The 24,911-nt window shown below is 33.3% G+C and overlaps 1 protein-coding gene across 2 annotated transcripts in view; it reads left to right on the forward strand.

Annotated features, from left to right (window-relative positions):
* acss2 (acyl-CoA synthetase short chain family member 2) overlaps positions 1-24,911 on the forward strand; it is a 39,744-nt gene that overhangs the window by 9,110 nt on the left and 5,723 nt on the right. Inside the window, exons 3-15 of one of the 2 annotated variants that reach the window (XM_056448890.1) lie at positions 510-601; positions 742-845; positions 1,091-1,163; positions 5,605-5,680; positions 6,601-6,709; positions 9,492-9,539; positions 16,016-16,153; positions 17,973-18,143; positions 18,327-18,460; positions 21,781-21,913; positions 22,024-22,080; positions 22,887-22,967; positions 23,059-23,167. In XM_056448890.1, coding sequence (XP_056304865.1) covers positions 510-601; positions 742-845; positions 1,091-1,163; positions 5,605-5,680; positions 6,601-6,709; positions 9,492-9,539; positions 16,016-16,153; positions 17,973-18,143; positions 18,327-18,460; positions 21,781-21,913; positions 22,024-22,080; positions 22,887-22,967; positions 23,059-23,167 — 1,325 coding nt within the window. The remainder of the gene's footprint in view (positions 1-509; positions 602-741; positions 846-1,090; positions 1,164-5,604; positions 5,681-6,600; positions 6,710-9,491; positions 9,540-16,015; positions 16,154-17,972; positions 18,144-18,326; positions 18,461-21,780; positions 21,914-22,023; positions 22,081-22,886; positions 22,968-23,058; positions 23,168-24,911) is intronic. The other variant, XM_056448891.1, reaches the window with a different exon arrangement.

The following is a 24,911-nucleotide window of genomic DNA, read 5'->3' on the forward strand; positions in this document are numbered from 1 at the left end:
TATTATATGATTAATGACCTCCAGAATCAAGAGCGTCTGTGCTCCGCGTTTCTCGCCTTCAAATGCCACCACGCGTTCACTGCGTGTCAGGATTGCCTTCTGACGCACAATTCGTTTATTAAATGAAGAAAAGATTGACGCAGCGTCTCCTACCGCAGCAAATTTAGTTTTTTTACTGTTGAAATTTGGCGCCAGTTAATCAGGAAGTGACGATTTGTTCTCTTTAAATCTTTAACTGAATGGAAGAGCTGCTTAATTTGTATGTCTTTTATGCGATATTACAGTTTTGTGCATAGTTAATTTGCTTAACAAAGCTACTACTTTCAAAGCTTTTCATTGGACCTTTAAATTGCTCATTTATAAGCAAATTGCAGTATGAAAATGTGAGATATTTAGATAAATATGAGATATTGTGCAGCTCTAGTAATTATTCAGCCATTTTCAGTAGCGTTTAATTAAAATTATTACCCATGGCATACAAGAGTAATTCTTTTGGTCTTTGTGTACAGGGAAGGAAATGAACCTGGAGACGAAAAGACGATTACCTACAGAGAACTGCTTCAGCAAGTCTGCAAGTTTGCCAATGTCCTCAAGTCACAAGGTAAAGTTGTGCTGTTAAACTGGTTAAGAATGGTTTAACAGTGACCAAACATTGGGTTAAAGATTTGTCACTGATGTTGTGTATTAAGGCAATGTCCTCTTGTCGCCCCCTTTGCTCTCTTTCTGTCTCTGACTGTTCAGGTGTGAAGAAAGGTGACCGTGTTTCTATTTACATGCCTATGGTTGTGGAGCTGGTGGTGGCCATGTTGGCCTGCGCTCGGATTGGAGCAGTCCACTCTATTGTGGTCAGTTCTTTGCCATTATCTCAGTATTTCCTACCTGGAATGCTGTATTGAGCAGTCAGGTTTTTATGAAGCGTGTAAAAACGACGTATCTGTACATGTTTTGTAGGGTGTGATCTTTATCATGCTAGATCAGTTGATTCTATTCCAGATTTAGCGCTGTGTCAGATATTAAATGCAAAAGAAAAATGACTAAAAACATTTATGAATCTTTTTTTTTTTTTTTTTTTTTTCTGTTCACAATCCAGTTTGCCGGCTTCTCCTCTGAGTCACTGTGCGAAAGGATCATGGACTCTCAATGCTGTCTTCTTATAACAGCTGGTAAGGAAGGCATGCCAGAAAAGTCAGACATAATTTACTCAAAGTATAATCTCAGCAGAGCTAATCCCAAAGTTAATCAGCTGAGTTTCAGCTCCTGCAAAAGAGCACTGCATTTTGCTTTGTTCACAAGTCTGTGGATTTGAAGCGGTGTTAATCGTATTACTATCAAAAGCTATTTAGCTTTCGGCTGCAAACCTGAAAACTCTATGCCGAGAGTTTGGCACGTTTAGAAAAGAGAATGTGTGTTTGTGGTAAATATGGATGGATGAGTCTTATAATCTGCCGTTAAACAGATTTTAAAGGCTAAAGATGAAGTTCAGTATTATGTTCTGTATTACATTTATAGAGAATTTATATATAATATTACACAGTTGAAATCAGAATTATTAGCCCCCCTTTTAATTTTTTTTCGTTTTTAAATATCTCCCAAATGATGTTTAACAGAGAAAGGAAATTTTCACAGCATGTCTGATAATATTTTTTCTTCTGGAGAAAGTCTTATTTAAATATTAAATCATTTTAAGGTCAAAGTTATTAGCCCCTTTAAGCTATATATTTTTCCTATAGTCTACAGAACAAACCATTGTTATACAATAACTTGCCTAATTACCCTAACCTGCCTAGTTCACCTAATTTCATGTGTGACCAACAAAAAAAGATCTTAAACACATGTTGGCCTTCTGAAAAGTGTGTTAATGTACTATATTATCTCCTCAGTACATCAAAACCCATTGTAAAATCAGACAGATAGGAAGTAGGAATTTTCTGGAACTACTGTATGTCATATCATCAATATCATTCAAGATTTTGTAAGTAATTATTTTTATTATTTTTATAAATTATTTTAATGATTTTTATAACTATTAAAGATTTTTTTAAATCAAACTTTAATGCCTCACTTGCTTCTGTTCATATCTTGGACAGTTCTACCTATTAAAGTTTATTAAAATATTAATGGCAACAGAACATGGGTTGCTCTACAAATATATATATATATATATATATATATATATATATATATATATATATATATATATATATAATTTTTTTTTTTTTTTTATGGAAAGAATGAACCATTATCACTGCAAAAAAACAGGACATCAATATGTTTTAAACCGATACGGTCAAATATTTTTTTCCAGTTATCAAATAAATAATTTGTTCCTTAATTATAGTTTTGTAGCTTTAAATTACTTTAAATTCAAAATGAATGGTGAAAAAACATATTTCCGTGCTTTTTGGCTTTAACAAACTTTTATCCCTCAGGTTTTTCAAACTTTTACAAAAACTTCCTTTCCCACTGCTGTTGCAAATTCTAGCCAAGAATTAGTGTCCATCTTGTTTCCACTATGATGTCTATAGTTGTGCCTGTTTCAAACAGAATCTCTTCAAAGTGACTCATTATTCAATTCAAATTCAAACTGTTCGCTCAAGTGTCAAAAAATGTGCATCCTGCCAGCCGAAATCATGTCGCGCGCACCCAAATCGAACTTCTGCAAACGCCGCAATGACGTCACATTCGCCCCACATACTCCAGCAAACTAGTGGATGCATCGAGTATAAACCAGACTTTATGGTAGCCCAAGTTGCATCAAGTGGTTCTTGACACCAGTCCTCAGTCACCCTTGCTTGACAATCCTCTCAAGACTGCCGTCATATTTGTGCACTTTTTATGGCCACATTTTTCCCTTCCTCTTAACACCTTATTAATATACTTAGATACTGCACTCTGAGCATTCATCTTCTTTTGCAATTTCTTTTGAAGTCTTTTCCTCCTTATGGAGGGTGCCAATAATGGTCTTCTGCACAACTGTCAAGTCAAGCAGTCTTCCCCATGATTCTGAAGCCTACTAGGCCAGACTGAGACAATTTCAAGGCTTTGCATTAATTAGTGGACCAGATTGAGACACGGGGAGCCTACAATGTTGAACTTTGTCATTATATTCTAATTTTGTGAAATACTGGATTTGAGTTTTGTCATCTTTAATCCGTAATCATTAAAATTGAAACAAATAAAGACTTGACATATTTCACTTTGTGTGTAGTGAACTAATAAAACACAAAAGTTTCACCTTTTGAAACAAATTAGTGAAATAAATAGACTTTCCTTCGATATTCAATTTTTTTGGCACATACCTGTACATCTTGCTTTTATTATTATTATTATTATTAATATTATTTGAGAATTCTGAGTTTATATCTCATAACTGTTTTTTAATTATAGATATAGGTTGTAGTCACACCAGGATAGTCTGTTAGTTCACTTGTTTTCGTCCGGCTTTTTATTTTATTTGGCACGATTTGCTTAAATCAGACATCTGTAAAGCCTGTTGTTTAAGCCTTGAGGGACCGTTCACATTCCTCAAACAAGTAATTTATTTCATAGATGGACGCAAATAGAAAGCAATATGATCGTGAAATGTGTATAGGTTGTTTTCAATCACATGGTTCTGGTGTCATGCGAATTTTAGATGGAGGGCAGGAAGTAAAAAAACTGAATGGGAGACGTAGAGGAAAGTCTGAATTTTGACGATTTATACCAAATTCAAATGGGTATAAATGGAAAATAACCATATCTGTTGGGCATGATCCTTATATCATCACAGGGTGTCCGCGGGGTCTTAAAAAGTATTAAAAGTTGATAAATCAATTATAAGAAAATTTAAGCTCCTTAAAAGGTAATAAAAGTCTTAATTGCGTTTTATGAGGTCTTTAATTTTGTTCAAGTGTTGTCCAAAGTGTTTGACTCCAAAAAAGAATAAATATTTATTTATTTTCCTCCTAATATTAACAATGGCATGCTCGATCCACACGATTGGTTTGGGCCGGGGCATGTCCAGCCAAGCACCTCTGACCGCTGGAAAAGGTTATGTGATGCTCTCCACATGTATCGAAACCATAGAGCGAAACAGACGGCAAAATGGGAAAATAAGTTTGTAGTAATAAACAAATTATTCAATAGGCTCCAGTTTTCTTCGCTTTATGCGCCATCACAATGCAGCAGAGTTTACACTAATCTTACAGTATTTATTACAGTTGATCAGTTGATTAATTACTATAGTTTTTTTCCCCATGCGGATATCTTCCAGACATCACAAAATAACATATGAAAGCTTATAAAGTGTGGACGCATAGTCTATCTTATTATTATTTCTTTTTGTAAGGGGGAATGAACATAATAAACTTGCCATTAACAAACATTCACTGCTGCTGCGCATATAGACGTTAAGGTTACGATTGTTTATTCTGCCAAAACGGCAGTAAAGACTTGGATTATTGCGAAACAAGACGGAGATTTCATTGCAGCAATTACGTAGCAGAATACGTTATTTATATTTACCTGGAAGTGTGGTGGTGTTTGTATCTGATTTTTATATAACACATTAACATATTTATACACATAGCTAGGTCTGTAAATCTATATTAGTGCTGTCAAACGAATTATCGAATTCAAAAAAGTTTGTACACATGGATGTATTAAAAGAATGTTCATCCTCCAGTTTTTCAGCCAGTTTTTTTACTTTAACCTTTATGAGCAAAAACTTTTGGAAGTCTATAAAAGCTGTTCAGCATTTCTTATTTTGGCCGATTTAAACAATTGTAAACCACATAAAACAGAAACATTTTGATGTCCTGATAGCGATTCCTATGTAGAAGAATCACTTCCTGCTCTCCATCTGAGTCTCGCACATCATCAATGACGTCATGTGAAAACAACCTATTAAAGATTTCAGGTATAATAGAAGACTAGTTACCTCAGACAAACTCGCAACAGCCAAACACAACAACACCATTTTTTGGCTTATCCATAAGTAAAACTTGTATCAAAGCTACTGCAGGGGTTAGTTAGAGTACTGCTGATGGTTGCTTAGCAATAGAAAACTCCTGGTGCACAATCCAAACTACAGGATCCTGATAACTTGAAATGTGCAGGACTTTTCCAAATGTCGGATCACAGCAAACCTTACCCTTACTAAAATTAACCATACCAGAGATCACATGTAAGTCTGTTTATCTGGTGCACACCACATTGCAGTATTGCCCAAAAGATCTGCACCAACGATGGAAACCAATTAGATTGCCGAATTTGATTCATGTGAATACACTTTTATTCTCAGAAATGCAGGGGAAAAAGTCAGAATTGTAAAATAAAAGAAGGAATTTGCTTTCAATTTACATTCAAAAATCCCATAGATATTAGATGTGTAGGTAGAGCTGAAGTCTTTGAGGCTGTGTTAACTGAGATTACTGAGAAACTGAGATTAACACAAGGTTCATGAGCTTATTAGGGGCTTGGGAGTGGACTATAACCATAAAATACACATTTCAGCCGTGATAAGACCGATCTGTTATCAGCCTAATAAAAAGACACTGTCTTTTGTCTTTTCAGAAAGTAAATAAAAGTTGTTTTATTGTGTGTTTCTCTCTTTCTCTTCCTCAGATGGCTTTTACCGTGGTGATAAACTGATAAATCTGAAGCTTATAGCCGATGAGGCTCTCAAGAAATGCCGAGACAAGTATGATAATGACTAATTGACTAGGAAAAATGAGTAATCATGCAATGTTTATCATATATGTACATACACAGTGGCCAATTTATTAGATTTAGATGTGGAGCAGTTGTAACGGATAACCTTGTTAGAAGATAATATAAAAATATATATTTGGTTCATATTTTGGTTTCTAAATAAGGAAGAAATACTGGAGTAATATTGGAAAGTTCCTTTAATTACTGCTGAAACCTTTTGTCACACAGCGATATGTTTTTGATCAGATCAGGATATATTACATTTTAAAATCACTCTTTATAAATGCTTAATACAATTTTTTTTTATTTCTGTGATATACAGATTTTTTTAGCAGCCATTAATCCGGTTTGAAATGGATATATTTTAAAGGGAACCTGTTATGCCTATTTTTACATGATGTAAAATAAGTCTCTGACGTCCCTAGAATGTGTATGTGAAGTTTCAACTCGTTATACCCCACAAATAATGTTTATAACTTTTTGAAACTGCATCTTCTAGTCTTTGATCCAGATTGTGCCATTTTGTTGACTGTCACTTTAAATTCAAATGAGATTTTCAAAAGAGGGCGGGGCTACAAACTTCATATGTGTCAGCATAGTGGCTGCTTGTCACTCAGGGCTGTTTATGCAAACTGTTTTTATGAAGTGTGATTATAAAAATAGAATTAATTAATTTTACTATTAGAGGCTGGCTAAATATTACACTGTTGCCACATAACCGTATTTAAAAGCTTTCTAAAAGCGAGTTTTCCTTTAAGATGTTATTAATATCTTTGCTATCTTTTTCAGACAATTTAACGCATTATTGCTGAATAAAAGTATTCTTGTATAAAAAAAATAATATCAAGATGTATTAATGGACACCCCAAATTACATTCAATCAACTTCTAAAATGTCTTTGACTGTCAGGTCTTTCCCAGTGGAGAAATGCATAATGCTAAAACACCTCACCAAGGAGGATGAGGCATCGTCTGGTTCACTGTCGCCCCCAGCAAAACGAGCCTGTCCCGACCTACAGGTAAAAGCTGAAGCTCTGCCCCACAGCCGAAAACCTAACAGGCCTCACATTTTTTGTTTTGTTTTTTTCGTCTCAGTTTGTTTCCTAATCTTATGGACATCTCCACATTGCTACAGGTGTTTGTAAATTTATCCATCAGGTCTCAAGCTCATATTAGTCTCAATCACAGGACGCTTTTTATCAATAATTTCAGTAATAAATGTGTTTATATTATTTGTTACTTCAATGGTTTTGAAAAAGACACCTTGTTTTCGATTTTATCAATTCAAATAATCATCAAATAATACATTTAAAAATCACAGTTTCCTTCTAATGCATTCAAATTTTTTTTCATTAAAATGTATTAAAACATAATTTATTTCTGTGGTGACAAAGCTGCATTTTCTGCGGTAATTTCTTCAGTAATCAGTGCCGCATGGTCCTCCAGAAATTATAAATGAAATGAAAAACCAAAAAATTTGTTTATATTTAAAAATACAAATCAAAACATTTATAAAAAATCCAACAATATTTATACTGACCCCAAAACAGTATTTCAAAATATGTTAGTGCTGTTAAATGATTAATCATGTCTAATCACATTCAAAACAAAAGTTTGCATTTACATAATAATTTTCTGTGTACTGTGTGCATATATGATGCATTTGTGTATATACAGTTGAAGTCCGAATTGTTAGCCCCCCTGAATTATTAGCCCCCCTGTTTATTTTTTCCCCAATTTCTGTTTAACGGAGAGATTTTTTTTCAACACATTTCTAAGCATAATAGTTTTATTAACTCATTTCTAATAATTGATTTATTTTATTTTCACTATAACAGTAAATAATATATGACTAGATATTTTTCAAGACACTTCTATACAGCTTAAAGTGACATTTAAAGTCTTAACTAGATTAATTAGGTTAACTAGGCAGGTTAGGGTAATTAGGCAAGTTATTGTATACTGATGGTTTGTTAAAAATAAATCACTTTCACTTACTTCCAAGACACCAAGGAAAGAAAAAAAACTTCCGCCATATGTGTGTGCGTGTGTGCGTGCGCGGTCCTTAACTCACATCTGCGTGTGTGGATCTAGTCGGAAAATATGGCAAAATATCCTACATGGTGGTAATAGTTTGATTGCGGTGTTTACTTCAATAATACCACTAATATATGCATACCACACGTCTTAATTCAGTTTCTGTTTAGTTCAGTTATGACTTTAGTCAGAAGGTAATCAAAAATCATTGTTTCAAGCTTATGTAGGCCTACAGTGCAAAATTCATGTTTAACTGAATAAACAGTTAGTAAACACAAGTACATCTTATTAAACATCATTTATTTTCATCACCAATTATCACAGTAGAACAGTTTCTCAAGCAGTTTGTGATGCATTTTGGAAACAGTCAACACAATCTCATGGCAATTCGTAACTTTTTTGATTTGGTGGCTAATTCGTATGAAATCTAATTCATACAATTTAGTATGATTTGCTCATCGCCCAATGACGGTTGGGTTTAGGGGTGGGGTTAGGTGCCACCCTCCTTTTTAAAATTGTACAATTTCGTATGACTGAACTCGTACGAATTTGTACGAATTAGCCACTAAACTGACAAAGTGTAAAATACTTGCGTTTTTTTTCCTGCAGATCAGGCTGAAACAGGAGATATGCCCCTGGTCTAATGCGCCACCTGGTTTGAGAAACCTGTTTTTAAAGACTTACTTTTAGTAATTATTTGGGTAGCACACATATTTTGAATGCCTTGGCCAGAATTCAAATGAGCCATTTTAATCTAGATTAATTCCAAGATTACAGTGAGAATAATCTGAATTAAAAAATTATCTATGCCCACCTATAAATATAAGTCATTTGTATGTAAAAAGTTTGCAAGTGTACATAAATAATATACATAGTGCGCGCACATATATTATGTAAACACTAACTTTTTTTTGTATGTGCTTAGTTACATTTAAATGTTAAAACACACACACAAATAAATAAATAAATAAATAAATAAATAAAATAAAAATTGTGTGTATATATATATATATATATATATATATATATATATATATATATATATATATATATATATATATATATATATATATATATATATATATATATATATATATAATTTGTCTAAAATATTTATTTACTCAATAATTACTAATGTAGTAGTAAACAGTGATTACATGAAAAGGTTGAATTATAAGCTTCAGAATTCTCTCATGAACACATGCTGTTACCACTAGGTCACAATTTTGACACCATTATGAGGTTTAAACAAATCTTTTTGTTGACTTTGTAATAAAAGTTAATAAGAAGCCTCACTCTCCTGTTATGAAATCCATAATGTTTCACGCACAATACTACAACACCTGAATCAATGGAGAGCGGCCTAAGTGGGAAGCAGATTCAGATGAAATGACTGCGTTATCCCTTTCATTCTAATCTTTTAATGTTAACACTTGTCCTGTGCATCTTTTGCAGTGTTTGTTTCTTTCATTGTCCCATACTTTACAGATATCCTTGGTTATTTAACAAAGGCTTTGCGTTACTGTTGTAAATCCATAAAGGTCTGGCATGATTTCTCTTGAGCTGTTGTGCTGAAGACCTTTGAAACGTTCAGTGTATTATATGTGACATTCATTAATACTAGCTGACCCATTTTAATTTTAATGTTGTTAATGTGACCTTAATCCAAAAGATCTTTGGCGTTTATCCCCCCTTCAGTGCGAGTCCATTTCTGTGTCCTTCTCCTCTTTCAGTGTGAGTAACCTCTCCATTAACCCCCTTTAGCAGGAGAAACAGAAAGAAAGAGTAAGGAAGGTCCGTCTCCCTCCACAGGTATTTCATGTTTCCTTTGTGTTTTTGTTTTTCTGATTAACACTTCAGTTCGTCTGCTCTCTTACTCATTCACTTGGGGATGGTTTGAGAACTTTAGCACAACCCTCACTTTTTCACACAACGCTGTTTTTTTTACACTGTTGTGTGTGTGTGTGTGTGTCACTCTGTGTGTTTGCTTTTGCAAATACAATTCACCATTTACACACTCATCAGACTTGGCATTTAAGCTATTAATTCAAGGCATATTCTGGCTTTTTAACAACTTCTAGTTTTCCCAGTGCATGACAGACATAGAACACATTTTGTAAAAGTAAACAAAAGCATTTGTAAAAACTGTTAATTTCTTGTATTTTCAACACAAGCTGAGCAGTTACAAGAAAATGGTGTAATTAACATCAGACCACAGATGATCAAAGGGTTTGTGAGTAGAATTCAAACATTGGTGGCCATTAATGGAAACCTGAAGTAAGCAACTTGCAATAGTGTACGTGACTCATTCCAGAATTGTGGTACATTCCATTTTAAACTAGAGTGATATAATAAATAAAACAAAACAAATGTCTAATTTACTCCAAACTGAACCAATAATTAATGCTTTTTAAATCTAAATGCTATATATATATATATATATATATATATATATATATATATATATATATATATATATATATATATATATATATATAATATATATATACACACACAATTTTTTTTAAATTTAAACTTAGTTGACAATAACTGAGTTGACATTTTTCCAAACGTTTTGTTTTAGCACATGATGCTAACCTCAAACCAGATGCCACATGGCATGTCTTAAACAGATTTTTATGAATTTAAAATTTGAATTTTAGGCCCAATCCAATTTGACATATGATGTTGACATATAGGCCCGATTCAATTTTTGTGCCACTTCCCTTTGGTCCTTGAAACAGAGTGTGAAGGGAAAGGGCTTCAAAATTTACCCCTAAGAAATGGGACAGCACTACAACACATTCACACGTTATCAAATGTCATCGCGATCTCTTGCTTCATTTGAGATCAGACCACAGTGACTGCTGTAGTTATTCCAGATGCGTTATTTTTAGTTATTTATCTTCAGGAAACCACTGAAGGCAAAAATATCATGTTATCATAATGATATAATGTGGCAATAAGCTCATAACTGTACAGTGCGTTTACACAGTGGCCATATTTATCCATGTAATCACACGAAAACAACATTAACATTATAGAAGACACTGTAAAAAGGTCATTCCCAGCCACTAGACTTTTCTGACAGGGTATTCGAGTGTCATCGAGTGATAGAATGTTGTTGGACTGGGATTATAGGTCGCGAAATTTAGCAGTTTTTATTTTAGCGTTTTTTTTATTTATTTATTTTTTATATATAAAGCATGACGGTAAAACACGAACGCTGTATTAGATGGATTAAAACATGTGCTTGTTTGTTGTACAAATTTGTAATAATGATGAAAAAATACAAATTTGTGCATCTGCTTCCGTGTGCAGCCATGTTACCGTTGTAGATGGTGTATGTGGGGAAATTTACTCACCCCTTGATTTCGAGTGTGGTCCTGAAAAATCTTCGATTGAAGGGGTATGTAGCCCTTCCACTTAGCCCTACGCCTTCAAACTAAAGAGAATTGGGACACCCCTATCCCTTTAAGTGAACGTGCAAAATGAGGGGTAAGGGGTAGAATTTGGATTGGGCCATGATTAATCTACTATTGGTGAATCCTAAATATTGATTGCAAGTAACGAGAGAATAATAATGACATGCCTCAATGCCCGCCAGAGGAAGTGACATGCCTTTGAGCAAGTCACATGCTTTTTCAGTCAGTGCTTTAAAGATTATTGTCCATTTTTTAATCAATGTAACATAGTTGACATTGGGACAGACCTATATATTATTACTAAAATTACAAACAATACAGACAATGTTACAGTTTAATGTTTATTTAATTAGTATAGCAAACACACAAACAATACAAAAATTTAACTTAATGAAAGCAGATTGTTTGATTCAGGAGGTGGAAACGGTCAAAAAATAGGTATAGTGGAACTTTTTAAGTTAATATTTTCTATGCAAATTGTCCCAAATACTCACAAAACATAATATTTTGAGACAACATGATACAGTTTGTGTTATTGTTCAAAGCGGTTTCATTAATTTTTATTTTTGCACACACTTTCCTCATCATAACAATATAGATGCACAGAATTTCGCAGTGGTGGGAAAACGGCAGTTAAGAAAGCATCTGATCATAAATAGTTTGAATATGGTACAAAATGGCTTTTTTATTGTTTTACAAAGTTCTATACATTTAAATTAAGCTAAAGGCTTTTAGACACAATCTAGGAAGTTGGCCAGGGTCTCTTATTTTTTTGAGTTACATTGCAAATTGTTCACATGTTGGCAATCGAAAGCAATTCACAAATGAAAAAATCCTACATGGCCCTTACGGACGACTTAAAGTTGAAAAGTTAAGGATTTTATTCATGAAAATAATGCATTTGGCAGCCTTATGAGTGTTAATTCTGACTGTAGAATGTTTGTGATGTCAGCCTATTATGGAAGCCTGTTTTCTCCACTGAGTAACAAAAATTAACAAGTTTATATCTCCCAACTGTTACTGTGTATCACAATTAGACATTATGTCTTCTAATTGTGACAATAACTCACAATATTGTCAAAATTCCACAACTTCATTACTTGGTATATATCTTTTAATTGTGACATTGTTTTTTACAATTTTACAGACAACACTTCAGTGTTTGGGGTTGGATGTTTTTTTTTTTCTTTTTTTTTTTTTCTAATCTTTGTAATCAAAATCTTCTAATCAAATTCATTTTTGTGCATTAATGAATATAAAGTTTAAAAGAACATAATTTATTAAAATATATAAATCAGTAAAATCTTTTTTTTTTTTCACCTGATTGATTTTATTAATTTTTTTTCTTTTTCTTTTTTTTTTAGGGGGGAAAATCATAATAATCACAGACTTTTTAAAATGAGTCTTATTTTAATATTTCGCAAAGTTGCAGTTTTTATTAGCGTTTTTTTACTCCAAGGTGGAAACAGGCTTTCATTGTGGTGGACTGGTTTTAGTAACACCTCAAAAATCTTTCAATAACATTATAAAATGCTGAATACTTATCTAATACTTCACTACATTCAAATATGTAAAATATCAACAACTGATCTGTTCAGCATCATAATGTTTATTGATGGTTAATATGAAGTGTTTCTATATAATCTAGTCTCCAATTCTGATATATGATCTAGCACTGAAAACCTTTTTTCAACGTTCACCTCTCCATTAAATGACTAGTGTTTTCTTGAGTCTATTTTCTGATCGATTTCCTTGCATAAACTTTATTGCTCCAGTAGAGCAGTGTTTCCCCAACCCTGTTCCAGGAGGTACACCAACAGTACATATTTTGGATGTCTCCCTTATCTGATCCCCGTTCACTTTTAGTTTTGTTTCTAATGTTCTGACGAGTTGATTCAAGTGTGTTTGATTAGGGAGAGGTTGAAAATGTGCACTGTTGGTGTGCCTTCAGCAACAGCGTTGGGAAACACTGATCTAGAGCTTGATTTCATCACAAATGTATCTAGGAAGCTCTTATACCACAGTAGTGACTAGACTGTAACAGTTCTCTTCTGTTTAGCAGAAACCTTTTCCATTTAGACTGTCTAATGGATTTGATTGTTCTCTCTGTGTAGTTTAACGCTAACTCTCTCCTATGAGCTCTGTGTTAATGCTTTCATCACTTAAAGGGATAGTTCACTCAAAAATGAACATTCTGTCATTATTTACTCACCCTTTGCTTGTTTTGTACCTTTGAGTTTTCCTCTTTCAAACACAGAGTATATTTTGAAAAATGTTGTAAACTTGTAACCATTGACTCCCATAATGTTTGTTTTTCCTACAACGGAAGTCAATGGTTACCAGTTTTCAACTTTCCTCAAAATATATATTTTTTGTGTTCAGCAGAAAGAAAAGAAACTCTTGGAATCACCAGAGGGAGAAAATAAAAATATTTTTAAATGCACTGTCTCTTTAAATGAATTCCAAGCTTGCATATAGTTCTCCCTTAGTCTCCAAACTGCATGAAAAGTAGATCTTTAGACTTGAATGTTGTTTATGCCTCTCTTTGTCTTGTGTTTTTTGCGTTATTAACCAAACCCGATCTTCCCGGCGCCCTCTCTTTCAGTTCTGAAACGCCTAAAGCAGACAGGCTTCTGTGCTGCATTCAGTTTGGTGACTGAACTGAATGAATTGAATATGTTAGATCAAAGTAAATGCCAACATGAGCTTGTAAATAATGTATAACATGCATTATTGGCAAACAACTCTTTTCATTTCATCTTTTGCTGCTTTCAAGTCATTATGAGAGGTTTATATTTGAGAGAAATTAATGTTGGATCCACAGTGACTTTCCATTATAAAGGAAATTAAAAACATCTATGTAATTTACAGGGATGTTTGTGGCACGTATTGACTAGGGGGTTTAAAAACAAGCCCCCTTGGTTTTTTTATTTACTTTTTTGTAAATACATTTTTAAAAAGAAAAAGCAAGATTTAAAGTAGCAAAAATAGTTTATTTATTATTTGCGATGTTGTCTAAATGTTCTAATGCAACAGAACTGAATTACATTTTCTATGTATTATAAAAGATATAGAATGAGTAAAATAAAGGTAAAATTAAGTTATTAAAATGTCTTGAAAAATAAATTAAAAATACAAAATAATTGATTTTAATTGATATAATTGAGATTCTAGCTATAAATTAGCTAGAATAAGCTAGAAAATTAAAGTAAATATGAATTTGAAGTAATGAAATATAAAAAACTTAAATTAATCAGAAAATAACTGATAGTATTAGCAAATAATAATAAAAAAATGATGGTCAGCTTTTGAACCGTACGTTTCTTTTACACTGTACAAGCCACGACCATGTGCCGATTTTCAATGTGGCTTTTCTCGATGGGGATGTCTGACCACAAAAAAATACAGTCGCCTCAAGTAGAGATAAACTGATAATCTCTGAATTTTAGCTAAAATTTAAGCATTTTGTCTCTAATCTGGTGTCAGGTTTTAATTAAAAGACTTTTACTTAACATAATAGCCATTAATGAACAATTGGGATGTTTCACAATATAAAAAAACTGGAACTAATCAGATTCTGATTCTTTTTCTGAAAATAACTAATATAAATAACAAAAGATTTAACAATATTACTAAAATTGAAACTAAAATTGATAAATGACCATATAAAAATTAACAAAAATATAATAAAAACTATTACTTATTTTTTTTAAAATACCCTATTATGGCATTTTTTTAATCAAATTACAGGTTTAATAAACTTCTAAAATAAAATGTACCTGGTTATGATTGTGCAGTGTAATTCCTGTTCTTGAAGTTTGCTTTGTAAAAACAATGCTTGTAAATGAGGAAGTAACTGCAATTGCTTTTTATAGATGGTTGTGTCATCTGTGGCAGCATAAAAATTCTAAATCTACATTCAATAGATGAATGTTCTATTCAATTCACCTTTAATGTATAGCGCTTTTACAATGTAGATTGTGTCAAAGCAGCTTCACATAAAAGGTCATAGTAAATTGGAACAGTGTAGTTTTTAGTGTTTAATAGTGTGAATAGATACACTACTACACAACCCTTATGTACTGTTGGGGATGTTTTCATCCACTCTTGGCTGATTTTGTGTCTTAATTTAGCCATAACTTTTTCTGTGTTTCAGCTAGCAGAATGAATTTTGGTGACAAATCTGGTTTTGTCACACATTTTCAGAAAATGCTTTGATTTAAAAAACAAAACAAAACAAAAAAAGCAACGATACACTCTGGGCTTATTTACTAATATTTTAAGAATTAATTAAAAACAGTGCGTCAAAGGCAATGTTGTTTTACATGTCCAAGATGTATAAAAAAAGCCCAGTCCACAATTACTTTTTAAATTGAAAATACATTATTTTGTCTGTTTTTATCACCAAATCAGTGACCTCATTTATGAATTTGGCAATTAAAAAGTTAAAATCCTGTAATTTTCTAAACAATTTAGTCATTTTGATCAGGACTGAGGTTGATTTAATAGATTTATGCAAAAACATTTATCTGATGCATTTTTACAGCAGTTTAATTCAGTGGATGTTTTCATCCTGAACATAACAAAAGGGTAGCACATTTGAACAGTGCACGAGGGTTAAAAACAACAACTATAAAACCCTTGAACAGACTTTACAATTTACAAACTTTCCTTGATTTGAAAGCAGCATTAGTTCTTTTCAAACCAGCATTATTTTTATTTCATTTATTATCTTCTCAGGCTGAATTGATAACACAAGCTACTTGTTTTTCTCTTTTTTTTCTAAAGTGACACCAGCAGGAGTAAGCGCATTTCACACGAGCTGATTTAATCAGAACGCTGTTTGTGCTGTGATTGGTGCAGGTGCCGTGGAATCCGGAGGTCGATATGTGTTGGCACTCTCTGATTGGTGGAGTGTCGGAGGAGTGTGAGCCCGTCTGGTGTGAATCAGAAGACCCACTCTTCATCCTCTACACCAGCGGCTCTACTGGGAAGCCTAAGGTACTTCCTCCAGGCAACAACAGCTCTGGAATTAAATCCATGACTAATGTCTTTGAAACAAACAAAAAGAGAATTGTATAGAATAGAAACATTCATTGCATTAATGACAGGAAGGGTTAGTTCACCCTAATTTCTTTTTTGTGATTTAATTTTGACCTGATGAATTCTGAATAATCGCATAAAGCCAAATTGGACAGAGAATAACATTGCTTTAAGAGTCTCTCTCTCTGTGTGAATTAAAAAGACTAGTTTGCTGTACACTATGATCTGACAATTGTCATGCATTACACATCATACAGTGCTCAATGTTCATAAGTTTGTCCTCCCAATTGGTCAGCCACACAATTTTAAGCCTACAGTTTTAGAACTTTTTGACATGTTTAAAAATGTTGGGGAGTCGGCACCAATAGCCTAGAGGTTATTGTGTCAGCATATAGTACTGAAGTGTTCACGGTGACCCGAGTTTGATTCCCAGCTCGAGGTCCTTTGCCAATCTTTCCCCTCTCTCTGCTCCCTACAATTTCCTGTTGATATTCTCAACTGTTCTATCTATTAAAGGTAAAAAAAAAAAATATAGCACGGTGTCTGCAGGGTTTTAAAAAGTTTTAAATTGACAAAATTATTGTGTTGTAGCTCTTAAAAAGTTTGCATTTTTACAAAGCTACTCAGTTGGGCCAACATTTATCCAATCACCAACAATACATCTCAGTTAAAAAACTTTTTATTGCAAAGAGATGCAATTCATAACAGTTGTTAAACATTTTTACAGCAAATTCTCCATTAAACTCCATAATCAGTGTAAAACTAAAAACAATGACATGATTCCTGATGATAATCAGGATCAGAAAGAGCTTTATTGCCAGGTATGTTCACACATACAAGGAATTTGTTTTCGTGACAGAGCTTCTACAGTGCAACAGGATTACAGAGACAGGAAAATAAACCAGATAATAAATATATATATAAAGAAAATAGAAGTAGTGAATGCAAATATACAAATTGACAAGTGTATGTACAGCTATTTACTATATACAGCGTTATATGTGCAGCTATTATGTACAAATTGGCATGTACAGTGTGTTGTTAATAACGTGTTTTAGCCGTTGCACGCTGTGCACTCGCAGTTTAAAAAGCGTCAACTCTGAGCTGAAAAAGCACTCCACTTTCATTCTCCAATCAAATGAAAGGAGAGGCGGGGTTTCTGTTGAGTTGACAGCACTGAGACTTTTGAAGATGGAGGAAAGACTTGTGGTTGTTGTTTTGAGTTATTCAGACTTCACAAATCTTGAATATCACAATATAATTAATTATTAAAATTACCAATATCAACAGCAACACTCGCACACAATACCCAGCTGATTCAGTCATTGCCTAGCAACACAAAAGGTGCATTTTCCTCACGTTTTTGGAATGAAAAAGCATGTTCAGTGTGATCGGCCCCTAATCTGGGCAAAGCAAACTTTGTTTTATACATAAATGCTAATTTAAAAGCAGGTTACTTAAATTCTGTCATACAGTAGATGTGTAGTCTGTATTTGAAATCAAACGATCAACTAACATAATGATGAAAACAAAGAAAAAATAATGATTGTGCTTGAGTGTACTCAAGATATCTATATCAGAAAAATGTATAGGTGTGGATATAAGATTTGTTTGAAGCAGCGGATTTGAGACATTTGAGCTGATCCATATATCGTGTTTGTGCTATTTAAGTATATTTTCCATAGATTTTCTTCCACACAAGTACTCCTTGAACTGTGCAATACTTGCTTTTCATTTATATCTCCTATTTGTTGCTCCTGCTCTGTCACTGGTCTAGGGTGTGTTGCACACAGTGAGCGGATACATGCTGTACACCGCTGCCACCTTCAAGATGGTGTTTGATTATCACTCTGATGATGTTTACTGGTGCACCGCTGACATTGGCTGGATCACCGGCCACTCATACATCACGTATGGGCCCTTGGCAAATGGTGCAACCAGTGTGTTGGTAAGGGAAGCATCCTGATATACATTACGTGTGTCTGATTTTGCATTTTGCTCTATGTTCTTACTTTCGTTGCGTAATTACTATAAGTACAAGTATATTAGAAGTAATTACTAGTATATTGACTCATCTACATTGGCATTTGTTGTTGTAAATAAATAAGAATTTGTCATTTTCTGTCTCTAGTTTGAGGGTCTTCCAACGTACCCAGATGTGAGCCGAATGTGGGAGATTGTTGATAAATATCACGTCTCGAAGTTCTACACAGCACCCACTGCCATCCGGCTCCTGATGAAGTACGGCAGTGATCCCGTTCATAAGTGAGTTTGGGCTCTGTCTTTAAAGAACTTAAAACATAACTTGTCTTTTAAATATACACTTTCATGTATTTTTACTCTCATTAACAAACTCCTTTATTATTAGTAGTATTGAGAGGTAAACAGTAATGTATTGTCCATTGTTAATCCCATCCCCTAATCCCTTGTTCATTAACTTAATTAACAAAACGAGAAGAAATAAAAATAGAAATGCATAAGTATTAAATGAAGTACTTTAGCAGTATTTAACCATAACATCACCGAATAACTGCATATGAAAAAAACAAACTCTTTGTAGAAGAGGAAAAGAGATTTCCATTTATGAAAACGATAAGAGTTAATTCAGTCTGAAGATTTTTCTGGACATTAGAAATATTTTCCTGTTTATTTAATTAATGGCCATCATATATTTTGCTATGATTTGATGGAAAACACCCACTAAAATGCCATTCACTCTAACAATATATATTTACTATATACCAAAAATCTCATCTGGCATATTTTAGGAATAAGCACTGTGATCCTCAAATTGAGGATCACAGTGCAGCCTCAAATACTAAAGTATCAAATAATTATACTTCAAATTCATAAGTTGTACCATCATTGTCAACAATAAAACTTACAATAATTTAAATTATCAAGTAATTTTATTATAACAATCTGTGCGTGTTAGAAAATACAGTTGAATCTGTACATAAATGCATTGATTTACAGTTATTTGAACTCTCCTGACATTTTATTTTCACAATAGTTTGAAACGTTTGAACATATAAAGTGGACACTTTATATGCAGTTTATATGCGTTAAATGTATATAAAACACTTTTGTCAAATTAATTTGATTTATACACAGTGACACAATCAAAATTTCCTAAAAAAGTTAGCAACCCTTTTTTAATGCAGCATTTATGCAGTAATCATAAATAGTTGGTTGGAAAAGTACAGGAGCTAAAAGTGTAAAAACACTGACTGAATTAGGGAAAAACTAAAACATGCTTTTCTTTGTTTAAATAATAATTTTTTTTTAAATTTGACACATTGTTTATGCGTAGTGTATACAATAGAGTGTTTGTTTAGGACAGTATTAAGTGTTGACACTATTATGAATGTGTATTTGTGCTTTGAAATGTATGTTATGCGTCATAGGACAGTTTCTTTCATTTCCAATTAACACTAAACTAACATATTAGACTTGACGTTATTAATTTCTCTGTTTTTGAATTGCTCTGTATTCTCTCATGCACTCTGTTGGCTTACAAAGTCTTCTAACAGAGCACCATTTATAATTCTTTTCACTCTGTACTAGTGAGTGCAATTGATGCCAGTGTGTGCCAGTTTCTGACCTGCACCATCAGTACACATCCCTTATACAGTACCAAAATAAAAATCTACTCCATAGATGTTTCCATACTTCAACATTTTAAAATAAGGAAATGTGGAACTTTTGTGGTCCTTGCATAGACACAACCTATTTATTTTATTTAGATAAATGCTGTCATTTAAAGGGATAGTTCACCCAAAAATTCAAATTGTCATCATTTACTGACCCTTCACTAGTCACAAACCTACATGAGTTACTTTCTTCTGTTGAACACAAAAGATAATGTTTTGAAAGAGGTTGAAAATGGGTAACCATTGACTTACATAGTATTTGTTTTTCTTACTATAGATGTTAAAGGTTACCGGTTTCCAGCTGTCTTTAAAATGTCTTTGTTTGGAACCAGGCTGAGTGAAATGTTCATTTTCGAGTGAACTGTTCCTTCAAGTATTTGGATTTGTTTTGTTTTTTTCTTCATTCAACTTATGCCTCATTTCCGCTAAGCGGTTCAGTACAGTATGATTCGGTTCAGGTCACTTTATCAGGCTTGTGTCTCCGCTGACTTTTGGTAGGCATGGTGTACAACAGAAAGCCATGATTGACCTCAATAATAAAGGCATACAGGTCCTTCACATGTCACAAGAACCACTTCTCACAAAAAATATTATACATAAATACTTGTGTATAAATCTTAATTACTTACCTTTCTATGAACAGGATTTTATGATAGCTACAGTTCTGTGCTATTTGCAAGTTACTGAATGTCTGTAATTGTATAGCCTATATATAAATAATAAAAAATAAAATAAAACAAAGCCTATATAAACTAGGGCTGCACAATATATAGTTTCAGCATCCATATCGCAATGTGCACATGCGCATGAGTTAAATCAAAGTCAAGTCAAAGTCAGCTTTATTGTCAATTCAACTACATGTACAGGACATATAGAGAATCGAAATTACGTTACTCTCAGACCCTAGGTGCATATAATATTAATACAAAAAGTACAGCTTTTGAGAAGGAATTTACAATGAATACAATTATACATAAAATGTAATCTAAAAATGTAGTCTAAAAACATACGTAAAGAAAAAAGTGTGTAAACAATACAATACAACATTAGGAGAATATGGCAATGAGTGCAAACCAGAGTTGTGCAGATATAGAACAGTGTATAGTGCAAAAGGCTTGTAAACATGATAATAGCCAGATATGCTATGTTGAGTCTGGATTAAAGTTGAACAGGAGCCACAGAATTGTATTGAATTACTGTATTTAATGAAATCTATGTTTGTCTTTTTTCTAGACTAAATATCTTCATTTTAAAGCAAAAAATATTGTTTTACTTGCCTTACCGGCAGATCATTTTACTTGTTTTAAAGGAAAAACTTTTCATTTATTTCTTTGCAAGTTGGAAACAAAACCAGTTTTATATGATCTGAAATGTGTTGATATTTAGTCTAGAAACAAGACAAAGCAAAATAAGAAAAGTTTTTATTCTATTGTGATTATTCAATTTTTATACCAGATTACTGTTAGACTACCCAGAAAACCATCAAATAGAGCTATTTACACATGTCAATCTTGTGAAACTGTATTCATATCGCAGAACAATAAAATATCACAATATCAGATTTTTCCAATATCGTGCAGCCCTAATATGAACATATACAGACCCTTACAGTCTTCGAAATGTTACTATTATACATAAAAATGACCCAAAACAAACATATAGGCCTTATTTGTGTTAAAACAATTTTTTTACAATCAATACAAACCTCTGGTTATCTTTGATTCTTCACCAGCACCTGTAACCTCTTGTTAAAAAGTAAGCTTAAAGCTTAAATTCTTGGCATGTGGCTGCTTGTCACAAGAAGACATGGTTTGTTTGAGCTCGGGTCAACCATGGCTCATAAGTTGTTAGGGTATCATGTCTCGGCTGTGTATTTAAAGTGTACCATACCATACTGTGCTAACTTTTGACTGGTGTATTTTGTGTTATCAGATACAAGCGAACCTCCCTGAAGATTTTAGGGACAGTTGGTGAACCCATAAACCCTGAAGCCTGGCAGTGGTACTATAATGTGGTGGGCGAGAAGAGATGTCCGGTGGTGGACACGTTCTGGCAGACCGAGACGGTACGGTCTAAATTATAATAGAAAGATCCAGTCAGACCAGAGCAGGAATGGTCACGGTGCTCATCCTGTCTGCTGTAAAATTACTGGTCTTGTGTAAATGTCTTCTTCAGGGTGGGCATGTGATGACGCCGCTGCCAGCCGCTACTCCAATGAAACCCGGCTCTGCTGTAAGTGAACACCAGAGTTAGGAATAAATAGTAAAATCTAGCAGTGTATGTAAAATGCTTTGCATAAGAGGTTGAGTATGGTGGAATTGTTTTGAAAGTGATCTCTTATTCTTACAATGGCTGGAATTATTTTGTGAAATATACAGTTGAATATGATTGTGAAATACTGTATTAATACTATATATTATATTTTAAAATTACACTTTTTTTAATTCAATATAGATGAGATCTGTGCTGATATTCAGGAAATTATGGTTTTGCTTGCGTCTTTTTACTGAATTATTCATTCATTCATTTTCTTTTCGGCTTGGTCCCTATATTTAATCCGGGGTCGCCACAGCGGAATGAACCGCCAACTTATCCAGCACATGTTTTACGCAGCGCATGCCCTTCCAGCTGCAACCCTTCTCTGGGAAACATCCATCCATCCATACTCATTCACACACATACACTACGGACAATTTACCTACTCAATTCACCTGTGCCACATGTCTATGGACTGTGGGGGAAACCGGAGCAACCAGAGGAAACCCACGCGAACGCGGGGAGAACATGCAAACTCCACCCAGCCGAGGCTCAAACCAGCGACCTTTTTACTGAATTATATTATATATTTATTTTAATGTAACTTCTTTCAGTGAATGCTTTTGGATTCTAAAGAGGTTTGTTTTGCATAGTGACTGAATAATATGCAATAGATGATATCAGCTCTTATATGATTATAAACTATTATTTTACATAATAAATGTCACACACCTCTAGTGTCAACTAACTTCTGTATGGTGGTTAATATTTTAATTTTGCAGACATTTCCCTTTTTTGGGGTTGTACCTGCTATTCTAAATGAGTCAGGAGAGGAACTTGAAGGACCAAATGAAGGCTATCTGGTATACTTTTCATATATTTTTAGCAAAATTATATGATTTTTTTTTTAGTTTATCATTAATTTATCACAAAATAAACTCTTCTCTTCCTCAGGTGTTTAAACAGCCATGGCCAGGTGTGATGAGAACTGTATATGGGAACCATCTGAGATTTGAGACCACCTATTTCAAGAAATTTCCTGGATATTATGTGACTGGGGACGGTAATTTGAGTTCCATTTTGTTTCTTTAGTCTTTTTGTGATTTTGTGATCAGAATGTAATAAAGCCAATGCAGCAAAATTCAGAAGAGCATGCAGATTTCGTTCATATTTTGGGCAGCCAAATGAACCATGTGCCAGTATTACAATACTGTCTTATACTTAAAATATACTCATACTTGAGAAATATGAAAAATACAGAAGAAAGAATAGCTCAGTTTTACTTAAAGCCTCAAACTGGGCAAAAACATATTTTTTTTATGGATACAAATATAAATCAATTACGTTTTCACAAATGTATAATAACTACATAAATACAGTGCATACAAATGATAATTTATTTCTCTGTATTTTTAATAGTGGTGGGCAAAACAATGCTGAACGCCTAATTGAATGAACAAATAATTGCAAATATATTGCTTCATTTTTTTGTAGATAAATGTATTTTTGCAAATGTTGACCAGATTCTTTTTGTTAATTTGAGGGGGGTTTTTGTCTATGAATTGTAGTTTAGCAGGCCTTATATTGTCATGTGGTAAACGCCTAAGTTTCTCTTAGTGTTACATATAAATTATTTACATTTTACATGTAAATGTTTTAATTGAACAGATTTTTGTATCCAAAGTGATTAGCAAACGAGGATAAAAGAAGAGAGAGCCAGAGAGCAGCAATATATAAACGCTTCTGACAAGTCTAAGATAGTTTAGCAGGATTTTTTTTTTTTTTTAACATGTATGAAAGTGTGTGGTGCATGTGGAGAGGAAATAAGAGTATGTCTCCTACAGGCTTAGACAGACACTCCCACTAGCCACTTAGACTGGTTGAAAATAATTTTAGCAGGGTTCGACAATAAGGATTACCAAATATGCATGAATATGAAAAAAATCTTAAAATTGAGAAGCAGCACGACTGACAAAAATAATTGTGCCTGCGCGAACAAAAGAAAGCAGGTGAATACTGAATGAGAGGATGAACACTCGCATGCACAGGTGATGTGATGCTCGCTCCCGTTTCCTTGCATGAAGCAACTTTGTCAAAAAAAGCAACTGATGTGATCTGTTCTCTTTCAAAAAGACTGGACGAAAAAGCCCCACAGCCCCGATGCTTTCAAAAGCTCCAGATTTTTTTCATTGTGTACGCAGGTTGCTGCTTTCGCTTGAATCATTCTTTTAACAGATATTCTTTTAACCGTGTGAGCATGATCATCCTGTCATGATCACACACGGTATGTTTGGTATATATATAATTTGGTATATATATATGTATGTATGTATGTATGTATGTATGTATGTATGTATGTATGTATGTATGTATGTATGTATGTATGTATGTATGTATGTATGTATGTATGTATGTATGTATGTATGTATGTATGTATGTATGTATGTATGTATGTATGTATGTATGTATGTATGTATGTATGTATGTATGTATGTATGTATGTATGTATGTGTATATATAATTATTTATTTTATTTATTTTTATTTGTTGGTGTGGTCAGAGATAAATTTGGTAAATCCTGAATTTTGAGCTCTAAAAAGTCATGTAAAATAAAAGCCAATTGCAATGCGACACTATGAAACCATAACCCATTTGCTCATAACAACACACAAAGTTAAATGAATGAGCAATGAGAATGAGCAAAAAATCTTAATCATTTAATTTTAGCATGCCAAAGTCATATTTATGCATATAAAATATATTTTCCTAACAACAAAATTGTAGCTTGTAATGTTGGAAATCTGTTA

Source organism: Danio aesculapii, chromosome 23 (assembly GCF_903798145.1).
Source record: "Danio aesculapii chromosome 23, fDanAes4.1, whole genome shotgun sequence".
Taxonomy (NCBI): domain Eukaryota; kingdom Metazoa; phylum Chordata; class Actinopteri; order Cypriniformes; family Danionidae; genus Danio; species Danio aesculapii.